Source organism: Typopeltis vanoorti, chromosome 7, assembly GCF_054136105.1.
Source record: "Typopeltis vanoorti isolate ZY-2024b chromosome 7, IOZ_Tvanoo_1.0, whole genome shotgun sequence".
In the NCBI taxonomy this organism is placed as follows: Eukaryota; Metazoa; Arthropoda; class Arachnida; order Uropygi; family Thelyphonidae; genus Typopeltis; species Typopeltis vanoorti.
The window spans coordinates 35,226,376-35,254,284 of NC_143555.1; the positions used below are offsets into that span (position 1 = coordinate 35,226,376).

The window sequence follows — 27,909 nt, forward strand, 5'->3', positions numbered from 1 at the left end:
GATCCAAAGTAGATGACAGACCTTGCCTTTGTGACTGACATCTTGGTGCATATAAATGACCTAAATATGCAGCCACAATCCAAAGATCAACTGGTGCATACTCTGTTTGATCACATCAAAGCTTTTGTGGCCAAGGTCAAACTTTGGGAGGCACAACTCGCAAAAAAGACTTAACTCATTTTCAGCTTCTCGCTGAGTCCAACTGTTTATCTCTTGATGAATACGCTACAAAATTAGCTGTGTTGCGAAGTGAGTTCGAAGAGAGATTTAGTGATTTTCGAACCAGCAGTCTTCTTTTGATTTATTTTCAATGCCATTCAGTGTCAATGCTGGCGAAATGCCAGGCTCAGGACAAATGGAGCTGCCTGAACTCCAAAACAACTCTTCTTTGAGAGGAAAATTATTCAATGTGCCCTTGCGTACATTTTACAAAAGACTACATTTCTGAGGACACATTTCCTAATCTTCGCTGGCATGCTTTGAAGATGTGTGCTTTGTTAGAAAGCTCATACTTATGTGAGCAGTTCTTCTCAAGAATGAAGCATGTCAAGTCCAAGACAAGAACTCGGATTACAGATCAACATCTCGAGAATACTCTGCGCATAGCAACTTCCAACAGTGATGCCAGCAATGACAAGCTGGTCAAGGAAAAATGTTGTCAAGCTGCCCATTGACATTGTAAAAAAACAATGTTTTCTTCATTAAATTATCTTTTTTCAAGTATTGATTGTATTTACTTATGAACCCAACTCCTACCTATGTCTTAAAGCTGAGTTTATTTATTTTTATAGAATTTTATGTAAAGTATCAAATGCACAGCATTCCTTGTGAACCTGCAAAGCATCTTACAATTCTAAATACTGTTGTGGGCTTAATTGAAATTTTTAATGCGGCCCATACTGTCTGAAAGGTTGAAGACCCCTGATGTATATGAATAAGAGTAGTGTGCATCTTTGTTTTGCTCTGATTTTACATCAAACCAATTTCTTGTATTTCCTTCATTTCTAACTGCTGACTTGTAATTTCATGTTTGCTGTTGAATGCTATTTCTACTCCATCCTTTCCTCAATCATTTTGGCCAAATCAACATCCTATACCTATTATTTAATAAGAACTCATCTGCTTTTTTTCTTCTTTGTCTCACTAATGCCAATTTTGTCCACATTATACTTTTCCACTTCTACAAGTTTTATTTTCTGTTCTGATAATTGAAGTGCATTTACATCATATGATATCAGAAGTTGGTTGATATTTACAGGAATGGTTAATTGAACAGTTGTTGTTTTGAAAGTTGGAAAAACAGTAGATTACTATATTAGTATTGTTGAATATTAATAAATCCATTATTTTCTAATATCTCATTTATTCACTAAGATTCTGCTATTGATGCCATGCAGTTATTGATCTGTCCACTCCCAGTCTTTGATACTATTTTATTTCTGTTCCATCTATGAGACTCATAAGTAAAGCTGGTTTGAACACTGTGTTGTATATTGTTGGTTTTGTGTTTTTGTTGATTTTTTATTCCATTGAAATTTATTTAGCTGGCTTCCAGACATACCAGCCTTTGCTTCTGTTATCCGTTTCCATATTTATTGTATTATTGTTATTATTATTTTAATGTGTGCATTCCATATACAAAAGATTGTAATCTGAAAGCTAGTAATAATGAAAACTTAATTGTGTTGGGCTGTTGAGTGCATGGGAAGTGGTAAAGGAATGTTTGAGGGAGGTAATGGCTGACTGCATACCTAGAGTTTGGAGAGTAAATGAAGTGGGAGTTACTGGATGAATAACACCATTAAGCTTGAGCTGTAAAAAAAGAAATAATTGTGGAGGGAATTTAAGGAGAAAGGTGACCTACAGGCACACCAACAGTACAAAGCACAGGTCAGAAGAGTAACTAGTGTGGTAAGAAAAGCAAAAGAAAGAATATGATGAAAGGAAATTATCAATGCAAACTACAGAGCATCCCCAACAGTTCTTTTGATATGCTTCAAGTAAAAGAAAAAATGCATACGGCAGAATGATTTTAAAAAATGGCGATGTTAGGGAAGTAACTGAATCAGTCAAAATTGTAGAATTACTAAGTGAACACTTTGCAAGAGTATATCATCCAGGCGGTGATATTGCAGGAATGAGGGAACCAATGGCTTATATGGAAATTGAAGTAATGAAATGCAGATGAATAGTATATTACAGAACCTTAATGTGAATACATCTGTGGGATTGGATGGTATACCAGCTCGGGTCTTATGTGAAGCAGCAAAGGAATTGTCAATGGCTTTGACATTATTGTTTAATTTAAGACTCAGCTCTGGGTTAGTCCTGAGGGGGTGGAAAGAGGAGAAAATAGTTCCATTGCATAAAGGATACTCCAAGACTGCCGTTGCAAATTACCGAATGATCAGCATATCAGGAGGAGTCATCAGGGTTTTGGAGAAATTAGTCAAGAGCAAAATACAGGAATGGATAGATGGAAATGGGATACTGTATTGGGAGCAGCATGGTTTTGTGAAAGGTAGATCATGCCTCAGTAACTTGCTCACATTTTATAATACAGTGATGGCTGAACTGGATAAGGGTAATGGGTTTACAATGATACTGCTGGACTTTGCTAAGACATTTGACAGGATACTACATGGAATTCTAATCAGTAAACTGCAGCACATCGGGATGGATATAAGATTGGTGAGATGGATAGGAGGGTGGTTGATGGAGAGATATCAAAGAGTACTTTATTCAGGAGAAGAGTCCAAAAGAAGGCCTGTGACTAGTGGCATGCCACGGCATTCTATTCTTGAACTGCTACTGTTTAATTTGTTCATTAATGATATAGGAAAGGATCTGAGAGGAACTGTTAATTTATTTGCTGATGATGTAAAGTTGGGTAGAGCAATAGTGAATACATATGATGTCAAAATTTTGAAGGATGATTTGGATAGATTGGCAGACTGGCTAAGGAGAATGGATGTCAGTTTAATGTAGCAAAGTGTGAGGTTATGCATTCTGGGGTGAAAAGATTAGCAGCAGTATACCATATTGGTGGAACTGTACGAGGAAATTGACGAAGCCAGAGATTTGGGAGTGTTGTGGATAGGGAGTTGAAGTTTAGGGGAGAACATAGCAAAAGTGGCTAAATCAGCTCATCAGATCACTTAGTTACTGAAGAATACTTTGATGAGCAGAGACAAGCAGGTTATTGTTCCTCTTTATGGAGCCTTGATAAGACCCCATCTGTGCCCATTTCTGGGTGCCAGGGTTTCTTCTTGATGGGGAAGAAGTAGAGAGGATCCAGAGGCGAGTCACCATGATGATAGCTGGTCTATGGAATGAACCTTACGAGAACAAGTTGAAGATCTGTGGGTTACAAAAATTAGTTGATAGGTGGCAAGGGATGATATGATTGAGATATTCAAATTACTGAGGGTTTTTACAAGATTAATTCGATATCCGGAGAGTTCACCAAAAAACAATTAACCGAAAGACAATTCATCGAACGACAGTTTATCGAAAAAGCAATTCATCGAAAATCATTTCATCGAACAACAATTAATCGAAAAAACAATTCCTCGAAAAAGCAATTTGCTGATCAGCAGTTAATCGAAAACACAATTCATTGAAACGCAATTGATCGAAAAACAACAATTCATCGAAAAATCACAATTCACCAAAAAATAAATTATAAGGCATGTGGAGTGAAGATGTGTGTGCAATTTTTTTAAAAAATTGTTTTGTGAGGGTGATTTTTTTGCGGAGCATACTGGCTGCTGTGAATGATATCCACTGTGGCAGATATAGTTGAGATGTTAAATGGAGGATTTCATGCTTGTGAAAATAACATCCTACAGAACTTGAGTTCATTGTTGAATGAGTTGGAAGTATACATGATGAATTCAGTAAACTCGATATCAATGGACTTGTAGATATATCAACATATGTCTTTGTGATATCTCAGAAAAGGAAGTCACTAGTGGTGTGGTGAAAGGACCAGTTGAAAGTACAAGCTGTATGGGGGGGGGGGACTGAAAAGTTCTGATAAACAACTAGAACAAAATGATTTTAAAGCATTCTGATATAAACCACAAGGAAGACCATATCTTAAACCCTTTAACACCTATGTTTCCTGAAATCGTAATAATTATTGTTTTTCATTTAGGATATGTAAGAAAACATGTTAGTGGTTTTGAAGAAATTCGAAGACACAGAGGTGCGGGCCATCAGATTTTTCGTGCTGCAAGAAAAGTCTGCAACTGAGATTCACCAAACATTGAGTGATAATTTAGGGGATTGTGCCTTCCAGTATAACCAACAATTGAAAGCTGGGCATCCTGGACTGGAGACCTTCCACAGCGATCACAGCTGAAAACTTCGATGCAGTGCATGCCATAATCCTTGATGAACAAATGCCAGCCAAAAACATCGCAAAGACTCTGGAGACAATCCAAGGTGATGGGTTGGTGTCATTATCTACCAAAATCTGGAAATGCAGATACTCTCAGCAAAGTGTACCCAAAAAGTTTGAATGCCAACCAAAAGAGAAAACGTGCTGTCATCTCAAGGGATTTTTGATCATTTTGAGAAATCAGGTGCAAATTTTTTAGCTCATATATTCTGACCTTTGATGAAACATGGCTTCGTCACTATGATCCAGAGAACATACAACAGTCAATGGAGTGGAACTCAAAGATTCTCCATGGCCAAAGAAGTTTTGAACTAAAACGTCAGCAGGGAAGGTTTGTGCCATCGTCTTTTAGGATATGGATGGTGTAATCCTTACCAAGTACCTCAAAAAAGGTGAAACTGTTACAGCAGCTCTGAAGGAATTGAAGGAGGTACTGAAGGAAAAACGTTGCGAGAAACTAAGCAGAGTTGTGTTGCTTTTGCAAGACAATGCACTTGCTTATGAAATCCAACAAACAATATACAACTTGGGATTTCAATGTCTACCTCAAACACCATATTCACCAGACCTGGCCCCAGGGCCAGCCCTAGAAATTTTGTCGCCCCGTGCAGTAGCAGTTTGCTACCACTTCCCATTAAAAAAAAAACTTTTAATGACGTTTTAAAACCCATGCTGTTAAGCTAGGCTTCAACATCTCTGATCATAAATTCTAAATAGCAGCATTAGCTAATAAAAATTCAGTTAATGAAATTTCAAGTTAATGAAAAATGATCATAAACTATATTTTTTACAGAAAGAGAGAGTTAACCCTTTAACACTACATTCTTTTAATTATGATTTTTAAAAATATATACAGTACAATGAAGTTTTATTACATAAAAATTTAACTAACAACATCCTGAAGTCTGGTTTCAACAGAGAAGGAATAAATGAGTTTTTTATGATTTATTTTTCGTATACTTTAGGCCAATTTTGCTGCCGCCCAAAATTTGACGCCCCGTGTGCAGATGCAAGTTTTTAACCTTCGGTAGAGCTGGCGCCCTGCCTGGTTCCACCTGAACTATTTCCGATTCCCAAATTAAAAAAAAAAAAAAAAAAAACACTTTCAGAGGAGCAAAATTTACAAATATGAATTCATATCTGCAGCTGAGGACTTTGTGCAAAAAGGGAAAGACTTTTTTAACAGAGGATTCGAAATGGCAGCATCATTGTAATAAGTGTATAATAGCTTGTGAGGAATATGTAGAATAATGTGTAAGTTACGAGGTTCTACATCAATTCCTTCAGGTGGTTATCAGAAATATTCCTCACACCCTTGCAAGATTTAATGCTATGGGAGGCACAGATGGGAAGCAGAATATAGAATGGTGGGGAGATATCTTAGAGGACATAGAGGAAATGCAACATTTCAGATCCTTATCCACCAACATCGGTGATGTTAGTGGATAAGGATCTGAAATGTTGAAGATATTTTGCTAAAATTGTGAGGACTGCACAACGCATTCTGGCACTGATGCCGAGAACACTGATATAGGGGTAAAGATGTAATCTCCATTCTATAAAGTTTTATTCAGACCGCATATGTATTAATGTGCCAAGATTTTGTTACTTGATTTTCAAATGGATGAAGATATGTTGTAAAAGATTCAAAGACGATTGACTAATGGTGGTTTCTAGTCTCTGGAATGTTGAACATGAACACAGATTGAGGCAATGTCATTGTAGAGTCTAGTGGATAAAGGACAAGGGGGGGGGTGTCATCGAGATATTTAAGTTATTAAGGGGTAATTATCGGAATAATGAGTATCAGATTTTTCATAGAATGGGTGGAGTCAGGGGAGAACGAGAGGCCATCCCTGGACGTTGTATAAAAAGATCGTAAATGATGGTGAGTTTGAGGGTGGTTGGAATTCCTTGCCTGGAAGTGTAGTGGGTGTTAAGACAGTGAATGCATTCAAGCCACAATATGATGAACTGTGTGTAATGGAGGGTCTCCCAATATGATTCGTTGACTCCCGGGAGGTCTAATAATAATAATAATACACGCATACCCGGTCGTACGACACGTTAGGTTCCAGACCACCTCCGTATAGTGAATCACTGCCTTTTTTTATCAGAATGCATAAAATGCATGTAATGGCTAAATAACCTTTTAGGTAGTCATGTATGTACATAAATGACGTGAATAAAGCATTTGTCTAGTCAGTTACGCAAAAGAAATATTTAGAATAATTTTCGGAAACTTAAATCTTATTCTGAATTGCATGGCTAAAAGGAATACGCCGACCTGTTTACATACCAATCTGCATCATTAAAAGTTTTCTCATTTCGTCAAAAAGATTGTGACGTTTACGGATAACTGTAATATTAATTAGTGGCTTTTTTTTCCACTTGACTAAGAACTTTATATATTCAAGATACCAAGTAATTTTATATAAATTTGGTTTTAATCCTATTTTCCAAGTATGCAAACAGACAAGAAAGTCAAGTTTGCACCTGCAAGTAGTGCAAACTTGACTTTCCAAGGCATTCCATGGTAAAGGTGGATAAAGAACTGATCACTTTCCTTATTATTTTTCCCTTAATGTAAAGAACATCCCCTTGCGGAGATGTATGATGCTAAACATTATATTTGTATTTTCGTATGCTAAACTTTATATTTGTTTTTAACAAATCTAACAACAGTAGTGCCAAGTAAGTTTAACCTATAGCCTGTCTACTCTATTATTGCATAAAGTGTATACTGAGTCTCAGTAAACAATTGAAAATTCTTAGAATACGAAGTGAAATATACACTAACCAGATATGGTATTATCTAGTTTATATTACTTATATTATAAATAAGATAACATAATATAACATAACATAACTCATAATATATCTTCAAACAAACATTGATCCCCACTCCATGCAGATTTGGCTACAGTTAATTGAAAAGTTAAAGTGATCAAAGTTATTCTACAATTAATATGTAATTAAGATGAGCGCTAATGTGCTATGCACTCTTAAAACTTTCATACATTGATAAAATTTTAATCATACTGTCAAAATGGCAGGAATTTTGTAGTGCAGTTTGCATAAGCCACTGAGTCTACGCCACTGATATATATATTTAAACACAATTAGGAAACTACTCTGAATTCTGTTAGTATTTATCTCAATAAAAGTAAGCAATGTTGAAGTCATTTATTGATTCATGAAATAATCTTAATCCTCTCTTTTAAAGAATCTCTCAATTTTTATTTCTGAGCTCTCCTTTAAGAGCTCGGAAATATTCGTGATGCTGGGAACGTGAAATGGCACTGCAGAATACTTTTTTGTGCCTCGGGTATCTGGAATATTAGATAATCTTGGCTGAGGGCATGATGCTAGCCCAACAAGGCTAATCCAATGTTTATTTCAATGCAAGAAGATCAGTATGCTATAAAGGTATATTTTGATATGCTGGACTCTGAGAGTTAGAGAGAGATTAACTTAGGTTGTTAACTGCATTAACTGTTGCTGAGTGACCTTTTTATCCCCCTGTCTTTATGTCTATTGTGTTGCTTAGAATTTCCCTTACTGTCCTAAGATATTTGACCTTTTTTTTGCCTCTTAAAGGATTTATTGTTTCTTCCCGAAAATTGAAACGAATTTCACGTGTGCGAAAATAATCAATCCTGAAATGACCACCGATCAGCCTTTGCAATGAATCTATTTAGTGATAGTAAATTTGGTGTATTTTATTCTACAAATCAGTCACCAGAAGAGTTGCACTGATTGCTCTTTCACTTCACTTATAATATAGAAATAATTTTTTAAATTTCAGAATTTTCAAATGTTTGCTTTGAAAATATTATGTCAAATATTTATATTTTTAAATAATATTTATTGAAATAAATATGGCCTCTTGCTTTTGTTCCTAGCCAAATAGCATTATATGGACCATCACATTTCACTTTCAGAAACGATTTTTTGTTGTTCTTAAAGACAAAAAAAAAAAAAGTTAAAATGCTAAATTGCATAACTCGGTTTCCGATTGTGATTCTTTTTGGAATTTATATCCAATGATATTTTAACAGTGATTCTTCGCCTTCATCTTTTATTTATGTATTTGTATTATGCACATTACGATAATATCCAGTGCATATCCTTGTAGATATGTTGAAAAATATCATATACGGAATGATTCAAAATTTTTGCTCATTTTGAAGATTTTCTAATGCTTCCTCCCCCCTTCCTTATCCTCTCCTGGAACTCAGTTGAATAACTACTCTAAATTTCTACAGGTTTGAAAGCTTTTCTAGACAGTTCAAAATCTATTACTTCATTTTACCGTTTTGACAAAATATATATGGCAATCAGATTGTACCATGAAGCTTCTAATTCTGTAGTATTTATTTGCAATCTAAAATTAGCTGTTCTACTGTCTGTTAAAATTATTTGATATTTGAAATAACATGCTATATGTTCACCATGCAAAATTGTTTATATGCATGCCACACAAAAGAAAGTTCAGTAGTATTATTTTTGTTTGTTTTCCTTTAAAAAAAATCTAAATATTAAATTATATTATATTATACTACTTCTGCTGCCGGTTATATAATAAATTTAGTTTAATCCTTTATCCAAGTGTGAGCAAACAAAGTTTGCGCCTGACAGTATCTTCAGGACTAGGGTAAGGTGGTACAACACCAGGCAACTCGTTGCAAAGGTGGAGCAAGATACCAACAACTCCTGTCTCAGTATCTCCTATAATGCAAAACACATCTCCTTGCGGATATGTCTAATGTTATGCATTAATTTTGTTTGCTCTAAATTTTGTTTGCTAAAGGATTAAACTAAATTTATTATACTCTAACCAAGTGAAAAATAAAATTTCAACAATTTTCATCATCAGCTGCCGGTTGCTATTTCTGAAATAATCTACATCTTAGAAATACTTGATAATATCCTCTTAGCTGGAGGAAAAGCTAAAGGATTATTACTCTCAGTGCTATTGAGAAAGGAAAGAGAGAACACTAAAGTCACACTAAAGTGCCTCGAGCTGTAGTGCAGAATACATCAAGAATGTCTTGTTTCCTTTATTCTAACAGAAATACCGACATTTCTTTTACATGGTGATACATTATTTATGCCAAAATAATTTCTTAATTTATAATGATCAGTTTCACTTTTATTATCGAAAAATTAGAAATTATTTCATACAATTATCTTGAAAAAGAGGATTTGAATTATTTTCAAAGAAAAGGTTCCTATGCGTTTCATAATCTTCTTTTTTTTGGGGTGTGGGGGGTATAGACCTATTCAGTTTGCAGATATTTCAGAGATATTTCATAAATCGTTCACAAGACAACTGTTACAAATGTAAATCACTTGGGGAACATATCCATTCATTTTAGTGTAAAATAGTAGCAAAGGTTTAATTAATTTAGATATCTAACCTAGAAGAAAATGTTGTCTGCTGATATTAGAATCTTAAGTGAATAATTTTTTCTGACATGATTTCTCTATTCGTTATAATGTAACCAATTTCCAGATTTTTTCCCTCCTGCATACTGCATGTTATATGCAGTGATTTCTTCTTTGTACTACAAGAAAAAAAATATCAGATAAGAGAAGAAAAATATATACTTTAATTACTTAAATGTAATCGCTATCTTCAGAGCTAGAAAGATTTCTTTCCTCATCGGTAGAACAAGAGCTGCTCGAAAGGCGAAAACTCCAACTTTTCTGCATCTCACGAAGTTTCCTTTTTCTTACCCTGAACTGCTAACTTACTGCTACTGCTGCTTGCCATCTCATAAATGAATTGGGTCTTTGGTATACTTACTAATTATTCCTTTCTGCCCAGCTCTAAGCTAACAGAGATTACGAACCGCCACTAAGAAACAGAACAATAGAACATGCAGCACACTAAAGAGCCTCGAGCAATATCCGAATATTTTACAGGAAGAAATTTCTTGTTTGGTTTTTCCATCTCTCTTTATTCTGATATTGCATTTGAAGGATGACAGTGATATTAAATATTAATTTCACCTATTACCGAATATCACATTTATTTCCTGATTTATAATAATCAGGAAATAATATATATTTTTTCTGATTTATTATTTGCTAATTTATAATAATCACCACCTAGTTTCTGTATCGAAAAATTAAAGTTATGTGGAACAATTACTAGAGAAAAATAACGAATCAAATAAAACTGTACATATGTTTCATAACAGTTTTCGGGTGTGTGATAGTGATGTAACAGGGAGGGGAGTTAAACTATCAGAGGCGAAATAAAGTTCATTTCTATTTTAAAAATAAGGAAATGAAATTTCACATTGGTGCATTTGATATACGTATTTTGAATGATAAAAATAACCAAATGTATCGCTTACTTTAAAAATTGGAGAATAAAATATCTGAATTATGCAGAAAATATATACATTTAAATCATAACTGTTAATTTCATTTTGTAATGACTAATTATACATAAAAGTGAAAGTACAAAGAACAGTAGATTACTATATAAAGAAAAAAATATAGTGATATGATTAAAGAATTTCATGTTATTCTCTATAAAGCAAAGTTGCTCAAGCATATCCTAAAGGAAATCTGTGAAGTATTCTTTGATTTCGATGATTTTGAACAAAAATAAAAATAACATAATCTGGAATGTCGGCAGCCGGTTTTCTTTTCTTTTTTTAAAAGAATATTTCAAATAATTATCGTGAATTAATTTCTTCAAGAACAAAATGTTTTGTCGAGTAAGCGATTAGAAAAAAATTAGCGCAAAAAAATTAAAAATGAAATTGGTTCTCCAAGGTAAGGCAATATTTAAGTGAAGAATTTATGCAAGGATCTTTATTTTGTCCAGACGTTAAAATTGTATTATACAATAAAAATAGAAAACAAAATATAAATAATTTCGATATTTTTAGTCTGTCCAATATAACTAAGATCCAGTTACCCAGCATAGAACAAGGAACTGCTTTTCTTGTTATATGCAACTGAGATGCAGCTATGGACGTGAGATAATCCGATTAACTGTTCTCTTCAGGGTGAGAGTTTATCACAGCTTCCAACGGACATGATGGTCAAATTGCACTGTTTATCCCTGTTCTTTCAACAGGTGCGCTGAATCATATCCAAATTTAGCTGAACGTCTATAGACTTATTGACCGTTTGGAAGGTTAATATTAAAAATGCAGATTTTCTTTAATATTGTGTTGTGTAGATGTAATTTGTCAAGGATATTTTTATGCTCATCATTCCCAGCAAATTCTGTATCGAATTCTTATATATACCGGTGCATTAGATAGTCTGTAAAAATTATGAGATACTATGCATCAGGGGTGCATTCTCCATGCTTGCTGTGCCAAGCTCATTACTTGAGAAAAGTAATATTTATTTGTTAATAAATGCATGCATTTATAAGCATTCCATTTAGGCTTTTATTTTTGTAGACAGAAAAGACGTCTTAAGTTTGCGTGGCAATAATTGAGCTTTGCGTTGTGTGTCGAAGCCTGATGCTTACTAGTGTGGTCAAAGCTACCTTGGCTTGATCAGTTGTGTGAGCTTCCAGGTCCTCACTGCAGCACTGTGATTTCATGCGGGCACATAGCCATTTCCACTCCCTTCATGTCGTCTTAAACACATGCCATACCCAGTGAAAGTAGCTCTAACCTTCAGCCAGCCTTTATAAGTGTGCTTGTTGCTTGGGAAAATTAAGTTACAACCAACTTTTTATGACGATGTTATTGACCAGTTCATAAAGATGAACCGTAGGGTAGAATTTATATTCAAGTAGCTAAATTGAAAAAGATAGAATATCATTTGTAAAATAAATGTTGTATTTCTATAATTAAATGTACATAAATTTCTAAATATATAGTTTCAAACGGTCAGTAATTCATTATTTCGCTAATCAGACTTCAATCACACCTCTCACTCCCTGAATGATAACAAGAGCAAGCGTGAATTTCAAGACTAGCATTCGCCCCTGCTATGCATTTAATATGATGCGTTATATACAATGTGTACCTTAGTTTGTTTGCAACTACAAAACTACAAAAACCAGAGAAAAACACTGGTTATACCATTTATTAAAAAAAAAGGAAGTAAAGATGACTGCTATAATTAGGGATAGAATTATTCTGCTATATGCTGGAATATTAAAAGTGAAGCTAACTACTATTGTAGAGATCAAACTACCAGAATAACAGAATGGATTCCGGAAGACCAATCTTGCACAGACTCAAATTTTTAAAGGAAACACAGATGTGGTCTTCATTGATTATGAAAAACTCTTTGAGAAAATTAATAGAGAAACCTATTTAAGATGTTGCCAATCTAAATATATTAATAAATATATTATAAAGCTCTTATTCATGAAATATACAAAGAAAATAGAATAGCAGTCAAATTAGAACAAATATCAGAATAAAAAGACATATCAAGAGAAGTACGACAAGAATGTATCCTATCACCTCTGCTTTTTAATATATATGTATATATAGAAAGTTTTTTTAACCATTTGTTTATTATACGTAAACGACACCAAGAAATTTTATATTTGGTTTATATATTCAGCAGACATGAATTTGGCCAGGAGATCCTCAGGATTGACTGGCTGCCTATTGCTGTTGCTTATTTAGCACCACCTAGGGGACATGTATAGCTTAAGGATCGCTGTGGACGTGGAGCAACAATGACTTCCCTATACTTGATATGTTTTTAATCCTTTTCCCAGGTAAGCAAAACAAAGTTTTGCTCGTGAAATATATTCACTTCTTAGCTACTGGTATAGAGAGGCTAATGATTTCATATCACTCGCCTTAGTATGTATGAATCCCATAATGCAATGCACACCCCCTTTCGGGCGTGCATAATGGAAATGGTCACTACTCAGACTAGTTTCCCTATTTAAGTGACCTGAAGGATGATTTAACTCGGCGGTGTCTCTGCTCAGTGACAGGCTCACCCTACCACCAAGCAGAACAGCCCATATTCCAGGGAAAAGCATCAGCCAAGGAAGCCCTAATACAGGCCACCCCAGTGGATCCAAATCCATGGATGCTCAAAGCTCCCCAAGGCAAAAACTGCTCACCTTGGATCAAGTTACCAACCAGTTTCGACCTTTATTGAGGTCTTATCAGTTGGAGTCAGACTGGGGAGAGATACCAAGGTTGAAGTAATTCAGAAGTCATATATATCATATACAATTAGACAAATGGTGCTTGATCTTATTAATAAAAAATCTCTTGATGAGAGAAAGATGTAGAAAGTTTTATTTATTTATTTATTATTTTTTTAATAACCATGGGTTTATTATACGTTAAAGATATCAAGAAATTCTATACTTGGTTTTAAACCTTTTCCCAAGTAACAAAGTTTTGCCCGTGAAATAAATTCACATCTGAGCTACTTGTATATAGAGGCTAATGACTTCAAAGAATCAAATTGTATTAGCTACATCAGAAGATGATTACAGAGTTTTCAGTATGATCATTAAATGAAATTTCAGAACAGTATAATATGGGAATATCCAAGTAAAGATAAAAATAATGGCTTTCAAAGGCGAAAACCCAATAATAAGAACTAAGATAGTGATACATAAGAAAATATTAGAGCAAGTGAAAACATGCAGATACCTGGGAGGATGCGAATGAAGATAAAAAAAAATAGACATTTCGTTAAAGTAAACGGCATATTGATTAATATATTTTATAAACCATCCTTGAGATAAAAACACACCAGAATCAGACTGTATCATGTTCTATCTAAGCCAAGTTTATTCCACGGAAGTGAAACATAGACCATATAAAAGAAGAATGAAAAAAACGATTTAAAGAACACAAATGATGTTTCTCAGGAAAAGAGCTGGATATACCAAATGAGACCATAAAACTTTTTCAGAAAGAAATTTTTCAGTCTCTGAATATGAAATCAATTAAGTTCTATATAAGTAAATATAAACAAAAATTATTAGAACATATAAATTGAATGGACAATAGTGGACTACCAACTATACAGATATAAAATAAATGAAAAAAAAAAAAAAAGAAGAATGGAAAAACCAAGAAAGCGATGACATGGGTGGGCCCGGAAAAGACGAATTTGGCCTAAAATCCATGATACAAAGAAGAACAAGAATTAATTTTACTTAAAAGTAACCTAATAAGGAATTAAAAAAAAAGAAAAGAAAACTGGATTTCAAGAAAGCGAAAACTGTGAACAGATAAGTGATTCGAATATTCGTACGTTCAGTTTACTTAGCAGAAGTGTTCTGCTAAGAGCTTAGAAGCAAAGAGAATAACACTACAGCTACCGGAAATAATGAGAATAAACATTATATCCCCCACTTTGCGGTCTGTAAAACAGTGGTGTAGCTAGAACTTTTGCCGCCTGGGGCGGTCCCTGAGTTTGCAGCCCCTCTCAATACACACCAGAAATACTACAAAAAGTTAAAATGACGTATAGGGAAATAAATTAGAACACTGTTTATTTTTGAAGTAAAACTTTAATTCAACATTCTAAAATGTTATATTTCTTGCTTTTCTGTTAGCAAAATCGTTGATGACATTGGCAAAGTCTATTTAATAATAATGTAGATGATTCTTAATCAGTTTTATTTAGAAAAACTCCTCCTCTCACAACTAGCTACACTTACAGCAATTGTGAGGAAAATTCGCAGTAGTATTACAATATTTGGAAATCAGTTCTTGAGACTGTATTTTTAGAATTAACTGTAAAAAGTTCAAAAAGGTTCAAAGTGCCGCCCGATGGGGACCGCCTCCTTCGCACCCCCCCCCCCCTCTGGCTACACTACTGCTGTAAAAGCAAACGGCAGCGCACATTGTTTATTACCTTCAAGAACGGTTGTAGTTCAGATATGAATGACAAGTACAAGATGTTTATATTGTTTGTACGGGGAGAACAGTGGGAGGTAGTGGGGGTAGAGTAAATCCAGTAAATATAATTAGTCTCTTGACTGAAAGTGATAGAAGCACATATTTCAAAACATCGAATGAGTAAAAACAATTCCAATATTCAGCTTTTAAAATTTAACTGTTTGATGGAATGGACAATGTTTTCTTGTAAAAGTTTGAATTTAATATAAGTAAACTGTAATTAATATTGGCACAACTTGTAGGAAAATTGCATCAATTGCCACCGATACATTTCTGAATGCTTGTACTTTGCACTTAACAATCACATTTGCCAAAATTCACAGTGCTTGTGTTTGCATTTAAACAAATACAGTACATCGAAAAGTAGATCTAAGTCAGTTTCACAAAAAGACAACCACTTTTTGTGAAATTTTGTTACTGTTCACACTATATTATCACCTAATCGACGTTATTCAGAAGCGGGGAAAATATAGTTTTTGAAATCTTTTATCAGTAAACTGACTTTTCTTCCATTACATTACACAGGTGTTATTTACTTATTAGCAATGAACGTTTCACTTTTCTTTCCCTCATTTACATGTACTACTTAAACACCATTTATTATGTGAATGTCTGAATTTCCACCCAGATGGTGTTGCTGACAAGGAAGATCCGAGAACACTGTTATGAGTTAAATTAGTTGTCATAGAATCCTAACTGTTAGCAAATTCCTAAAACAAACACACTAATGAATCTCGAATCTTTTTATTACAAATTTCATTTCTCTAAAAACAAACAGTATTAATTTTTGATTGTCAAACACGCAGAAATATAAACAAAATTATCAGTGAGTAAACGGGTTTTATGATCTAACTTCGCATTAGTAAAAGCGGACAACTCTCTTCTAGGTATTATGCATATACACATTCTTGAATATATGTAAAATAAACATGGCAGAATTGCGCTTTTCGATATGAAATGATCTGAGTTTGATTCTCGTCGTGATAGAGGAATTTTATATGAGCTTTTTCAACTAAAGCTGAGCATGGAAACTTGAGTTTTTCATTCCGCATACAGACAAAAATAAGTAGACTGCATTCTGTGTAGTTGGTGGATGAAGTGGTGGAGACGGTGAGTTGTAGAGCAACAGCCCTTCCTCAATTACTTGTACTCCTGAAAGGGTGTCATATAATAATAATTATTATTATTATAACTATTATAAATAAAAAATAGTTCCAACAAATGCTCACCCACTACAATTAATAAGAATGACAATGAACTAATTCTAAATGAAATAATTTTTATGTACAAAGATTTCTGGTATTTCATTGTAATAGCGTACAGTATATTTATTGGATTATGAAATGCCTGATAAAATAAAAGTAGTCAGGAAATTAATTTAATCACTTGCGACGTACATGGCTGATCAACATCAGCAATCCCGTTCCGTGCAGTTGCCATAATGTGGAATTGCTCCATCATGTTGGAAAATGAGGCCCTACACATTCTCAATCTGGGGTAACACAAATTTCTCTAGCATATTTAGGTATGCCACTCTCATAATCGTCTCCTCATGGAAAAAATGGCTCAACAATGCAATCATGCGTGATCACATTGTTGAGCCATTTTTTCGAACCATCTCGAAAATTCCAAATCAGAAAAATCAACTTTAAGAAACATCTCATCTCTAGAAAATGAAAGATTGCAAAAAAACCTTGGTGTGAATGTATAAATAAAGTCCTCCATCCTAAACTTATTTTCTACAAAACTGCAGAAACTGAGAAGAGAAAAATTCTGCAGCTTATTTAATGAAACTGCTGAAAAGGACTTCAACATCCTATGTTTATCAAGGATGCCAAGAGCCTTTATTAGAGCATTTCACCTGAAGGTGAGTTAGCCTATCTCATACGAGGATGGAAGGTTTTTCCTCCTTGAAACTTGGTTTTTTCTTGTCGAAAAACAAGCGAACCGAATAGGAAAACACATGCAGTGATTTAAGGCCAGTTGCTTCGACCTTAATTCAAAACAACTTGACCCAGTTCCAATTTCCTTTAGCACTGTGTTTTCTAACTGTGGTCCACCGACCACTGGCATCCTTCAGAGGTCGAATAAGACTTCCAACCGCTGCTCATCTAAATATAACAACAAATGAGTATACTTCAAAAAGGTTTATAGGTTTGTTTTTTTACGAAACTTTATTCATCATTGTTATTTTATTATTTTCCTAGAGAATATTTTAACCTTTTTTTTTTTTTTTAACAAACTGCACCGATCACCTCAAAACCCAGAAATATACCCATGCATATACTAATCAGTATTCTTAGCCTATTCCTCCCCTTATTAACTGTGATTACTTGCTTTCGAGGTTATTCAGGAGATAAGTGCATGTGGCACTCTTGTCATTGAGGAATAAGTGAAACATTATTGAAAAATCCTCAGGAATGATATTTTTTCAAGTTTTCCAATATTTTTACTCTGAATTCCTGTATATTTTATTATTATATTGTGAAAAATATGTACATCAAAGAATCAATTTATTATTATTATTAGTAGTAGTAGTAATATAAATGATTAATACTATTTTCCCTCATTCCCCTCAATATAACGATTTTTGGTATAGCAATGCTACTTTACTAAGGAATAATTACATAGCAATATCGATTCTTATTGTCTTTCTTGTCCGATAAGTGTTTCCTTTTCTGTATGTTGTGTGTTCATGGTACTGATTTGCCTATTTCCAGGTGGGAAATTCATCTCCGTATTAGGCCTACTAACGTACCTTCAGTTGAAGATGACTGATAAAAATTATGCGCCTCGTACATTTATTAATGGACAAATTTTACTCGGATTGGGTATTTGAAACTTTTACAAAAAGTTGTCGAACCGTTCCAGTTTTCAGTTCAGCAATATATTAGGTGCTACAAAGAAAAGTGTCGAAATTATGTATTACAATAACTCGCTGACTTAGCAGAAGTTTTCAGTATAAGAAGCTGTCTGCACGGTTCAGTTCCAAACGAATCACTTTTATCATAACATTTCCATAAAGAATTTCCTGAATGAAATTAGCAATTCCGCTCTGGCTGGATGAAATTTTTAATTTCAATCGGACTAGATTTATTGTGACAAAATTTGGTAGAACGAAATGTCTTCTCTACAGATAAATCGCTATCTGCACAAAGAAGCAGGATGTACCTTACATTAAATGTTCTAAAATGCAAGAAAATAATTATTACATTTCAATGACCCCTTCCATCCATTGACTGTATCATGAGTAACGTTCCGTATTGTTACTGAACATTTTCTAAACAATAGTTTGCAAGAAAAATGACTTTTCGATGAATTCTTTCATAATTCATCAAAAAAATTTCGGTGAATTATTTTTTCGATGAATTGCATTTTCAATGAATTGCCATTCGTTAAATTGTCTTTCTATGAATTGTTTATTCGGCGAATTGCTTTTTCAATGTATTGCATTCGATGAATTGTCTTTCGATTAACTGTTTTTCGATGAATTTGCCTGTAACTGATTAATTCAGAGGAAATTTTCAGAATAGGTCTGGTGGTGGGAGAACTAGCGGTCATCCATGGAAACTGAGCAAGATTGTAGTTAGCAAGGGTGTTAGAACTAGATTTTTTACTTGGAGAGTGGGGAATGAGTGGAATAAGCTGTCGAAGTCTTGTGGGTGCCATGACTATGAATGAGTTCAAAGCAAAATATGATAAGTACTGTGTGAATGCTGAATAGTTCTTAACATGATGTTTAGGGCCTCCCTCGATGAGTCCTTATCGATGGAGGACTCCTTGGAGTTGCCTGTAATAATAATTATACATTTCAAGTAATGATGATGTACTCAACACTAATGCACCTTTCTAAAGTATATGCTATATTCCTCACTCTATTAATCAAATGGTTGATTCATAAGTTTGTTGACATTTACATGTATTTCATTTTTTTTTAATTGATGAACAGTAAATGCATAAACCTAAAAACAAATTTAAGAAGCTAGATCTAAGAAATACTAGTTCACACTTTGTACACATATTTCAGCACATGTTATTTAGAATTAACATTTCTTTAAATTTTTTAGAGCAATATTTGAAAAAGGAATGAAAGCATTTGTTTCTTTTGTGCGATCTTATGAAAAACATGAATGCCGTTTACTGTTTAAAGTAAAAGGTAAGTTGTATTTTGCTCACTTTTCCTATTTGCATTTGTATGAATTCCAGTTTATTCCATTATAGAACCATCAAAATAAATGTAAAAAGTTCTTGTGATTCTTGTCTTTATGATAAATGGGTACCAGTTGTGGCTGCCGTAACTGTGAATGAATTCAAAGCAAATTTTGATAAATACTTCACAAATGTTGGGTAGTTCTAGTCATTATGTTTAGGGCCTCCCTCATTGAGTCTAAGGACTCCTAGGTTTGGCTGTAATAATAATAATATTTTATTTTAAGGTTCATTTTTGCAATATGCACAAGGATCTATTTGGTTTATATTATCTATTTATGCATGTGTAAGTTAATCTTAAGGATAGCTGCCTGCTCAGATTTTACTAAATTTAATACATCGATATCCCTTACTGGTTACGTTTTGTTTCCCACAAAGGATTAAAATGTATTGTAATTATATATTGTAATGATGCTACTTTGTTGGATGAGAGTTAGGATTTAATCCATGGCTCAGTTTTGTTTCAGTCAGATCATTTTAATTGACAATATTAGGATCATTGATATTAATACTGATGATGCTGTACTGACTGAATGAAATTTAATGAGATATGGTATTTAGGTTTTTCATTAAAATTTGACTGGTAATTTCAGTTTTAGTTTCATTTTGGCTATTTATAATTAAAAAATTAAGCAAAAAAAATTGTTCCTCAAGTACATTATTTTAGGTTATTTCATCAATGCCATATAAATTCTTACATGCTTATTGAGCTTTTTGTATAAATTTATCATTATCAATCTCCTGGTATGGATCATCAAGGGGAGCGTACACTACCATGACAGCACTACGTGATTAAGTTTATGTTATTACTAGGGGGGCTATGCCCAACCTCCTGTGTTCCTGACTGATAGACCAGTTCTCCTTGTTCTGATGACTCGAATTTTAAAGACTTGGCACTCAGGGTAGCCCCTGAGTGTTGAGTCTTCAACAGGGGATCTCCCCCCCCCCCCCCATCCCAAGTTCCAGACTGGTAGGCCGGTTCTCCTTGAATTCTGATGACTCCCCCCCCCCCCCCCAGTGCGTGCCTAGGGTGTCGAGTCTTCAAAAGTGGGGTTCCACCTCCTGGTGGCTAGTTACCACAGCCTATAAAGAATGCCAGAAAAGAAAATCCCCAGAACCTGATGGTGGTCCAGGGATAGAACTTTACTGCAAGGCCTGGGTTTTATTCTTCCCATTCTAGTTATGCTATTTAATTCTTTTCTACCATCAGGACACACACCAAGTGAATTTGTAGCAAGCCATACTGTCCTCATTCCAAAACCTAATAGAGATCACACCTTAATCAGCAGCAGGAGATATATTTTTTTATCTAATACTGACTACGAGTTTTTTTTTCTGCATTATCAAGCTCAAAGTGGGAATGAGATGCATAATTGGCACAGATGGCACACAGGTATATGGAATTCCAGGTCGAGCAGTAGAATTTAATCTATTTTTTGCTATGTGATCTAACAGCTTAGTTAATATGAAACAGCAATCAACGGCAGTGCTATCAGTAGACCTTACTCAAGCATTCGATAATGTCTTGTATCCCTTTCTGTTCCAAATCCTCCAGCAAATTGGTGTAGGTAAAAAGCTGTTATCAAAGGAGTCTATGCTAGTTCAACTATCCACCTCTTAGTTAATGGGTTCCTGCCAGACCCGGTCAAGGTCCATTAGTCCATTGCTCTTTGCATTGGTTCTTGAACCTTTCTTACAGGAAGTCAACAATACACATGCTGTGCGAGGAATAACAGTTCCTTCAACTATGAAGGAAAATAAGATATTAGCATATTCTGCTGATGTAGTGGGCACTTTTAAGGATAATGATTCCATGTACAGGCAGTCACCGGGTTATGAAAGAAATACGTTCCTAAGAACTTCTTTAAGTCGGATTTGTATGTAACTCGGATCCCTGATAAACAGCGTATATATATGGAATTAATAATACTATAATGGCTCATATGCGACAATAATAATACAGTGTAATACTGTAAAAATAAATAATAATAATACCCCTGTATTGTAATAATAAGTTACAGAAATTATTGTGTTCTTTCTTTTAATTCAAACAAACAGAACATAAAAATAAACTCGTGCAAAAAGTTTAAATAGGAGAAATTTCAAAAACGAATATTAAAGGTTAACACTCACCTAATGTTGCATCAATGTCTTGCTTACTGGAAGGGGAATTTTTGAGGGAAGAAGGTAGGCTTATATTAACAGGAAGATGATGATGGTACTGAAGAGGATGAAGTGGGTTCTGGAGAATCAGGATTTGATTCTGAGGGGAGCTTACCACTGATCGATTTCTTGAAAAAGGTATCTAGAGTTGTTTGTACAGCTTTTTCTTTCTTTCTTTTTTTTTTTTTTTTTAAATCATAAATGGCCTTGTAGCAGTTAATGTTCTCACTAACTGCACGGTAAACCTTTGTAAACTGCTCAACGTTAGGATCTTGCTCCTCAAGCTTAGCAAATCCTGCTTCAATGAGAAGAAAGCTTTAGCTAATTCTTTTGTTGCAGACATTCTTGGCTCTCGATCTTCTGATTCTTCGTGTTCTTGTGTTTCTATCAGCTGCTTCTCTATCTCCATATTAATTTCTTCATTGGTTAATTCTTGTGAATGGGATTCTAGTAAGTCAATGACATCATTTTCATTGATGTCCAATTGCAGTGCATTGCCACTATCCACCATAGCTTATCTGGCTTCAGAGACATCTTCTTTTTCTGTGAAGTCACAAAAATCATTACAGAATTGAGGGCACAGTTTGTTCCACACCCCTTTAATTGTTGATTGCTTCACTTCCTCTCAAAAATCAGCAATGTTTTTGATGACATCATGAATGTTATGATTCTTCCAGAACTCTTTCAAGGACATCACATCATCTTCCATAGCCCTGACTGCTTGTGGGAATGTATTCCATAGTAATAAGCCTTAAATGTAGAAATGATTCCCCTAGTCCATTGACTGTAGTAATGATATACTGTTGGGTGGTAAAAATACGACCTTTACATTAGGGTGAAGGTCATCTAAAGATGTTGGATGTCCAGAAGCATTGTCCAGCACAAGCAGAATTTTAAAGGGAATTTTCTTTTCAGAACAATAATGTTCCACAGCAGGAATAAAACAAAACAGTTCAAGAACCAATTTTCAAACATGGCGAGTTTGACACCCAGTCCCTTAAATTTGACTGAATTATTAATTATCCTAAGTCGGGTCGTCCGTAACCCGGGGACTGCCTGTATATTTCTTTTTGGTATTTTGGAAAAATTCAGCACCACTGATCTTGCTGAATTTTTGGAATTCCCTTCTCCACTTACCCAATATTAGCAGTTCAAGAACTTATGTACAAGAACTTGGAAACCTTAGAAGACTAGAAAATAGGGCTACTTTCCTTTTCTTCTAAAGTACTCAAAAACATAATCTTTCCTGCTCAGTTGTACATAATAAATATTACAGACATCACAGTAGCTGAAGAAAAGCAATTATATAGTAAACCTATGCAATTTTTTTTAGTTCAGCTGATACCAAGAAGTTAAAAAGGAATTTCTTCAACTATCAAAGAAGCATGGAGGATTTGTGCTTCCACTCTTAAAATTCTGCTATTTAAGCAATACAGCTTCTATAATCCATAAAATATTGCAGACCGATCACACATGTGCAGACCTTTTCCTGTGCGTCCTAGGTTTTCATCTTGGAGTTAATAATTATAAAGGTCCAAAAGTTGAGATTGTTCCTGAATATTACAACACTGTGCTTAACTCTAAGACTGCTACAACACTTCATCATTAACATTCTTTCCATTAAAAAAAAAAAAGTAAAATTTGGCACCAAGAAATCTTCAATCTCTTTTGCCGTTGGATACAGTTGGATACAGATAACAATACTTTGTTTCATAACTTATTGAAGTTCCAAGGATATCCGAACAGGAGGGATCTTGCTTGTAGAATTGCATATAGCCACCTTCCACTCAATACCATCAAATGGAGGTACCAGTAGAAGCATTCTACAGCTGCCCTCTTGCCCTGCATATTTGGAACAGATTATGTAATGTGTTGAGCATTGTGTTACTTACAACAGAACAGGTTATTTTTTTGCTATATCCACCACCTGTCAGGGGAAGAGAATTTTATAATTTTTGATTTTTAATATTAATGAATTAAAATACCATTTATCGAAGGTTAGAAAGGAACATGGATTTGAAAACCAGCAATATGACATACAAATACTTTATAATATTGTATTGTTGAAATTTTATTATTCATTCAAACGATTTTTGTATTTAGAAACAAGTGTTCTAGGAGATATCAAATTTTTGACTAGATGGTGTAGACACCCAAATTATGCAATATTCACCAGGGGGAGATAAAATTTTGTCTGTTCTTCCTATGAGAGGTTTTTTAAATAGTTCCATCTTATTAATTAAATGTGGTCTTATAGTTAATTGCAAGGATAACTGGAGAGCAATCCCAGTCAGAGAAGGCCAACTCAGTTAACTCAGATAAGGCTAACCACCTGGGTATCAGTTATCTTTGCACTTTAATTTCAATTGGTATTTTTGTTGTTCATCTATATAAGATTGATGAAAAAATAAAACTGATAGCTTTTGGCTATATGATGATAGAAAAGAGCTGAGGCCTTTTCTCTTTCTCTCATATTATCTATCTCTCTTTTCTTTCTCCTAATACTATCAGGCTCTCTTGCACCCCTATACTAACTACTCTAGGCCTATGATGAGCACCCCTTTACTTTTTCACCTCAATAAAGGTCGAAACTGGTCTGGGTAGTGACCCTTCCCACAATGCATAGCATTATACATGTCTGTAAGGATATGTGCTTTGCGTTATGAGGTACTAAGGTAGCTTCTATAAACAAGTTGCCTTGTCCTGAAGTTATTTCAAGTGCAAACTTTGTTTGCTTACACTTGGATAAAGGATTGAACCAAGAATATAATTTCTTGGCATCTTTAATTTATTTTACTGACCTTTATTTCCTATTCTGTTTAAGTTACCATATCTTGAATGTAAACAGTGTCAAGTTCCATCTTAATGTTTTCATTCTTAATATGATTTTGCTGCTGATGCCATTTGTTAAGAACTGATGTTTCTAAGGACTCATATCTGTGGTTTCTAATCTGATCAAGTGTTTTATTTCTAATTCAATAGTCAAATCATAATTTAACAGTCAGGATTATGGACCGGACTGTTGATCTAAACTGTCTATTTTATACAGTTTTGCTTGTTGCTTATACTGCTTGTTTATGCTTGGTGTTTGGGCTAATTTCTCTCTTATTCCATATAAATTTATATGGAATATAGATTTATTCCATATTCTCTTATTCCACATAAATCTGTGCCTAAATAGCAGAAATATTTTACTTGTTCTGTAGGATCTCCATTCAGAAAGCAGCTGAGGTTTTCTATGTTCTGCCTATTTTTATAGTTCTGCTCTTTTTAATGCTCATTTTCATATCAAATTTGTTACATCTGTTGTTCAGTTTAGTTAGAGATTCCTGCAGACTTGCACTAGATGTGTTTAGGAGTACATCATCTACATAAAGCAAAGAGCTAAGTTTGACATATCCAATCTAATATCAGGCCAAAAGTCAGTTTCTTTCATAATGTGATACATATGGATGATGAATAAGAGAGGAGATAATGGTGCATCCTTGACTTACATCTTATTTTACATCGGACTATCTTCTGTATTCTCATAATTTTTAACAGCTAATTACAACTTAAATTGGGTCGCTGAATGGTTAGCATATCTGTTCTCCAGCCCAAAGGCTGCCGGTTCTAATCCTACGATGGGCGGATGTTTGTGATTGTCTGTGAAAATACTAGTGGTGGTGGGCAATAGATAGTGTTGGTGTAGTTGCAGTTCATTGGTGGAATGAGTGGCAGAGACAGAGAGTTGTAGAGTAGGTGTCCTCCCTCTATGAGTCTTTGGATTCCCTGGAGGTGTCAGGTAATAATAATAAATATAGACTTATGTATAATAAATATATACTCTTTATAATGTTTTATTTATCTAATATGACTGTAGTGTTTTGTAAAGGTTTTCTCTGGGCACTTTGTATGCCTTTTCCAGATCAACAAACCTTACATATTTGCATGATTTCTCATTTACGAGGTACTCTCAAAGAGAAACTAGACTGTACCAGATACTCAGCAACAGATTGGGTTACAGTGTCATGCTACCTGTCGTCAGTGGCATAGACATTGTCGAGTCAGTGGCAGTGAGCATCGTCATCTTGTAACATGCATTATTTTTATCATGTGTTTGTGCTATTCTGTGATTTTGCCATGAACACGAAATTAGAACAAAGGGAAAATGTGAAATTTTGCATAAAACTGGGAAAATCTGTGAAAAAACCCTTGAATTACTTTGTAAGGCATATGAAAACAAAGTCATGAGCCAAATTAGTGTTTTGAGTGGTACTCTCATTTTAAGAATGGCAGAACCACCTTGGAGGATGAAGAGAATCCAAGATGGCCATCCACTAGCACAACCGATGAAAATGTCGAAAAAATTCAAAAGATCGCCTGTGCAGATCGTTTCACCATCCAGTAAGTTGCTGACAGAGTTGGGATATCATATGGAGCAGCTCGAGTGATTATCATAAGAGATTTGAACATGCATTGCTGCCAAGTTCATTCCCAATCTTTTGACTTCTGATCAGAAGGAGCATACAAACATCTGTCAAGATCTTTGTCGAAAGTCCATTGATGATCCAACCTTCATCTCATAGGTAATCACAGGAGAAGACTTGGGTTTACTGCTATGACCAGAGACAAAACAGCAATCATCACAGCGAAAAAGTCCACATTCCCCAAGACTGAAGAAGGCAAGGCAAGTGAGTAGTGTGCAACAAAGAGAATGTTGATTGTCATTTTTGACATTAAGAGGATTGTGCACCAAGAATTTGTCCCATTCAGTCAGATGGTCAATGCAGAATTCTGCTTCAACACAGTAAGGCAGTTGAGAGAAGTCGTTCATTGCTTAAGACTGGAACTGTGGTGAAGCTTCAACTGGCTCCTCTCCAATACAATGCTCCTTTCCACAGCACCTTAACTTGAGAGTTTTTGACAGCCATCCCACATCTTCGTTACTAACCAGATTTTTGACTTGTTTTTATTTTCAAAAATGAAATTGAAGTTCAAGGAGTGACGGTTTAACACCGTTAAGGAGATCCAAGATGAATTGCAAGCAGTGCTTGATGTGCTTCAACAAAAAGACTTCAAGGAAGCATTTGGAGCATGGTGAATGCGGTGGGATCACTGCATGAACTCAGAAGTGGGGACTACTTTGCAGGGTCCTAATTTAGGTTGAGTCCAAATTTAAATTCAGTAAGGTGTAAGATTTTATTAGACTAGTCCAGCTTTTTTTTTAATAGCACCTTGTATTTGTCATGAAGTGTAAATCTGATCTTTACAACTTCTCTTTGACCTGAATCCAGCTTGTTCTTCTCCAAGTTTGTTTCCAATAATTTTTCTCAGCTTGTTTTCAAGTATGCTTGCATAAACCTTCGTTAAACACTTAGTAGAGAATTCTTTCTTTTAAGGTTACATGGTGGTCAGCATTCATAGTTAAGAATTTATGGAGCCATAACACATGTGTTAAAACAATTACTTTACTTAATATTATTATTATTATTATTACGGGCAACTCCAAGGAGTCCTTAGACTCATCGAGGGAGGCTCCAACATCATCTCAAGAACAACTATTCGACATTCACACAGTATCTATCATACCTCGCCTTGAACTCATTCACAGTCATGGCACCCACAACAGACTCTGGCAGCTTATTCCACTCATTCACCACTCTCCAAGTTAAAAACCTAGTTCTAACATCCTTGCTAACCACACTCTTTCCCAGCTTCCATGTATGGCCCCTAGTCCTCCCACCACCTATTCTCAAAAATATCTTCTGAATTAATCTTATAGAAACCTTTCAGTAATTTGAATGTCTGAATCATATCACCCCTTTTCCGCCTATCAACCAATTTCTGCGACCCACAAATCTTCAACCTGTTCTCATAAGGTTCATTCCATAGACCTATTATCTTAGTCACTCATCTTGGTCACTTGTCTCTGGATCCTCTCCACTTCCTTCCCATCAAGAAGAAACCCTGGTGCCCATACTTGGGCACAGTAGTCTAGATGGGATCTTATCAAGGCTCGATACAGAGGAACAATAACCTGTTTGTCTCTGCTTGTTAAAGTATTTTTCAGCAACCAAGTGATTTGATGAGGTGATTTAGCCATTTTTGCGATGAGCCCCCTAAACTTCAACTCCCTATCCACCAACACACCCAAATCCCTGGCGTCATCAATCTCCTGGAGTACGGTTCCACCAATATACTGCTGCTAATCTTTTCACCCTAAAATGCATAATCTTACACTTTGCCACATTAAATTGACATCCATTC

General features: G+C 34.8%; 1 protein-coding gene across 2 annotated transcripts in view; it reads left to right on the forward strand.

Moving 5' to 3' along the window:
* LOC150104578 (ATP-dependent RNA helicase DDX55) overlaps positions 1-27,909 on the forward strand; it is a 370,346-nt gene that overhangs the window by 262,446 nt on the left and 79,991 nt on the right. For both annotated transcript variants that reach the window (XM_090395791.1, XM_090395793.1), the window contains exon 13: positions 19,356-19,444. In XM_090395791.1, the coding sequence (XP_090251917.1) occupies positions 19,356-19,444 (89 nt within the window). The remainder of the gene's footprint in view (positions 1-19,355; positions 19,445-27,909) is intronic.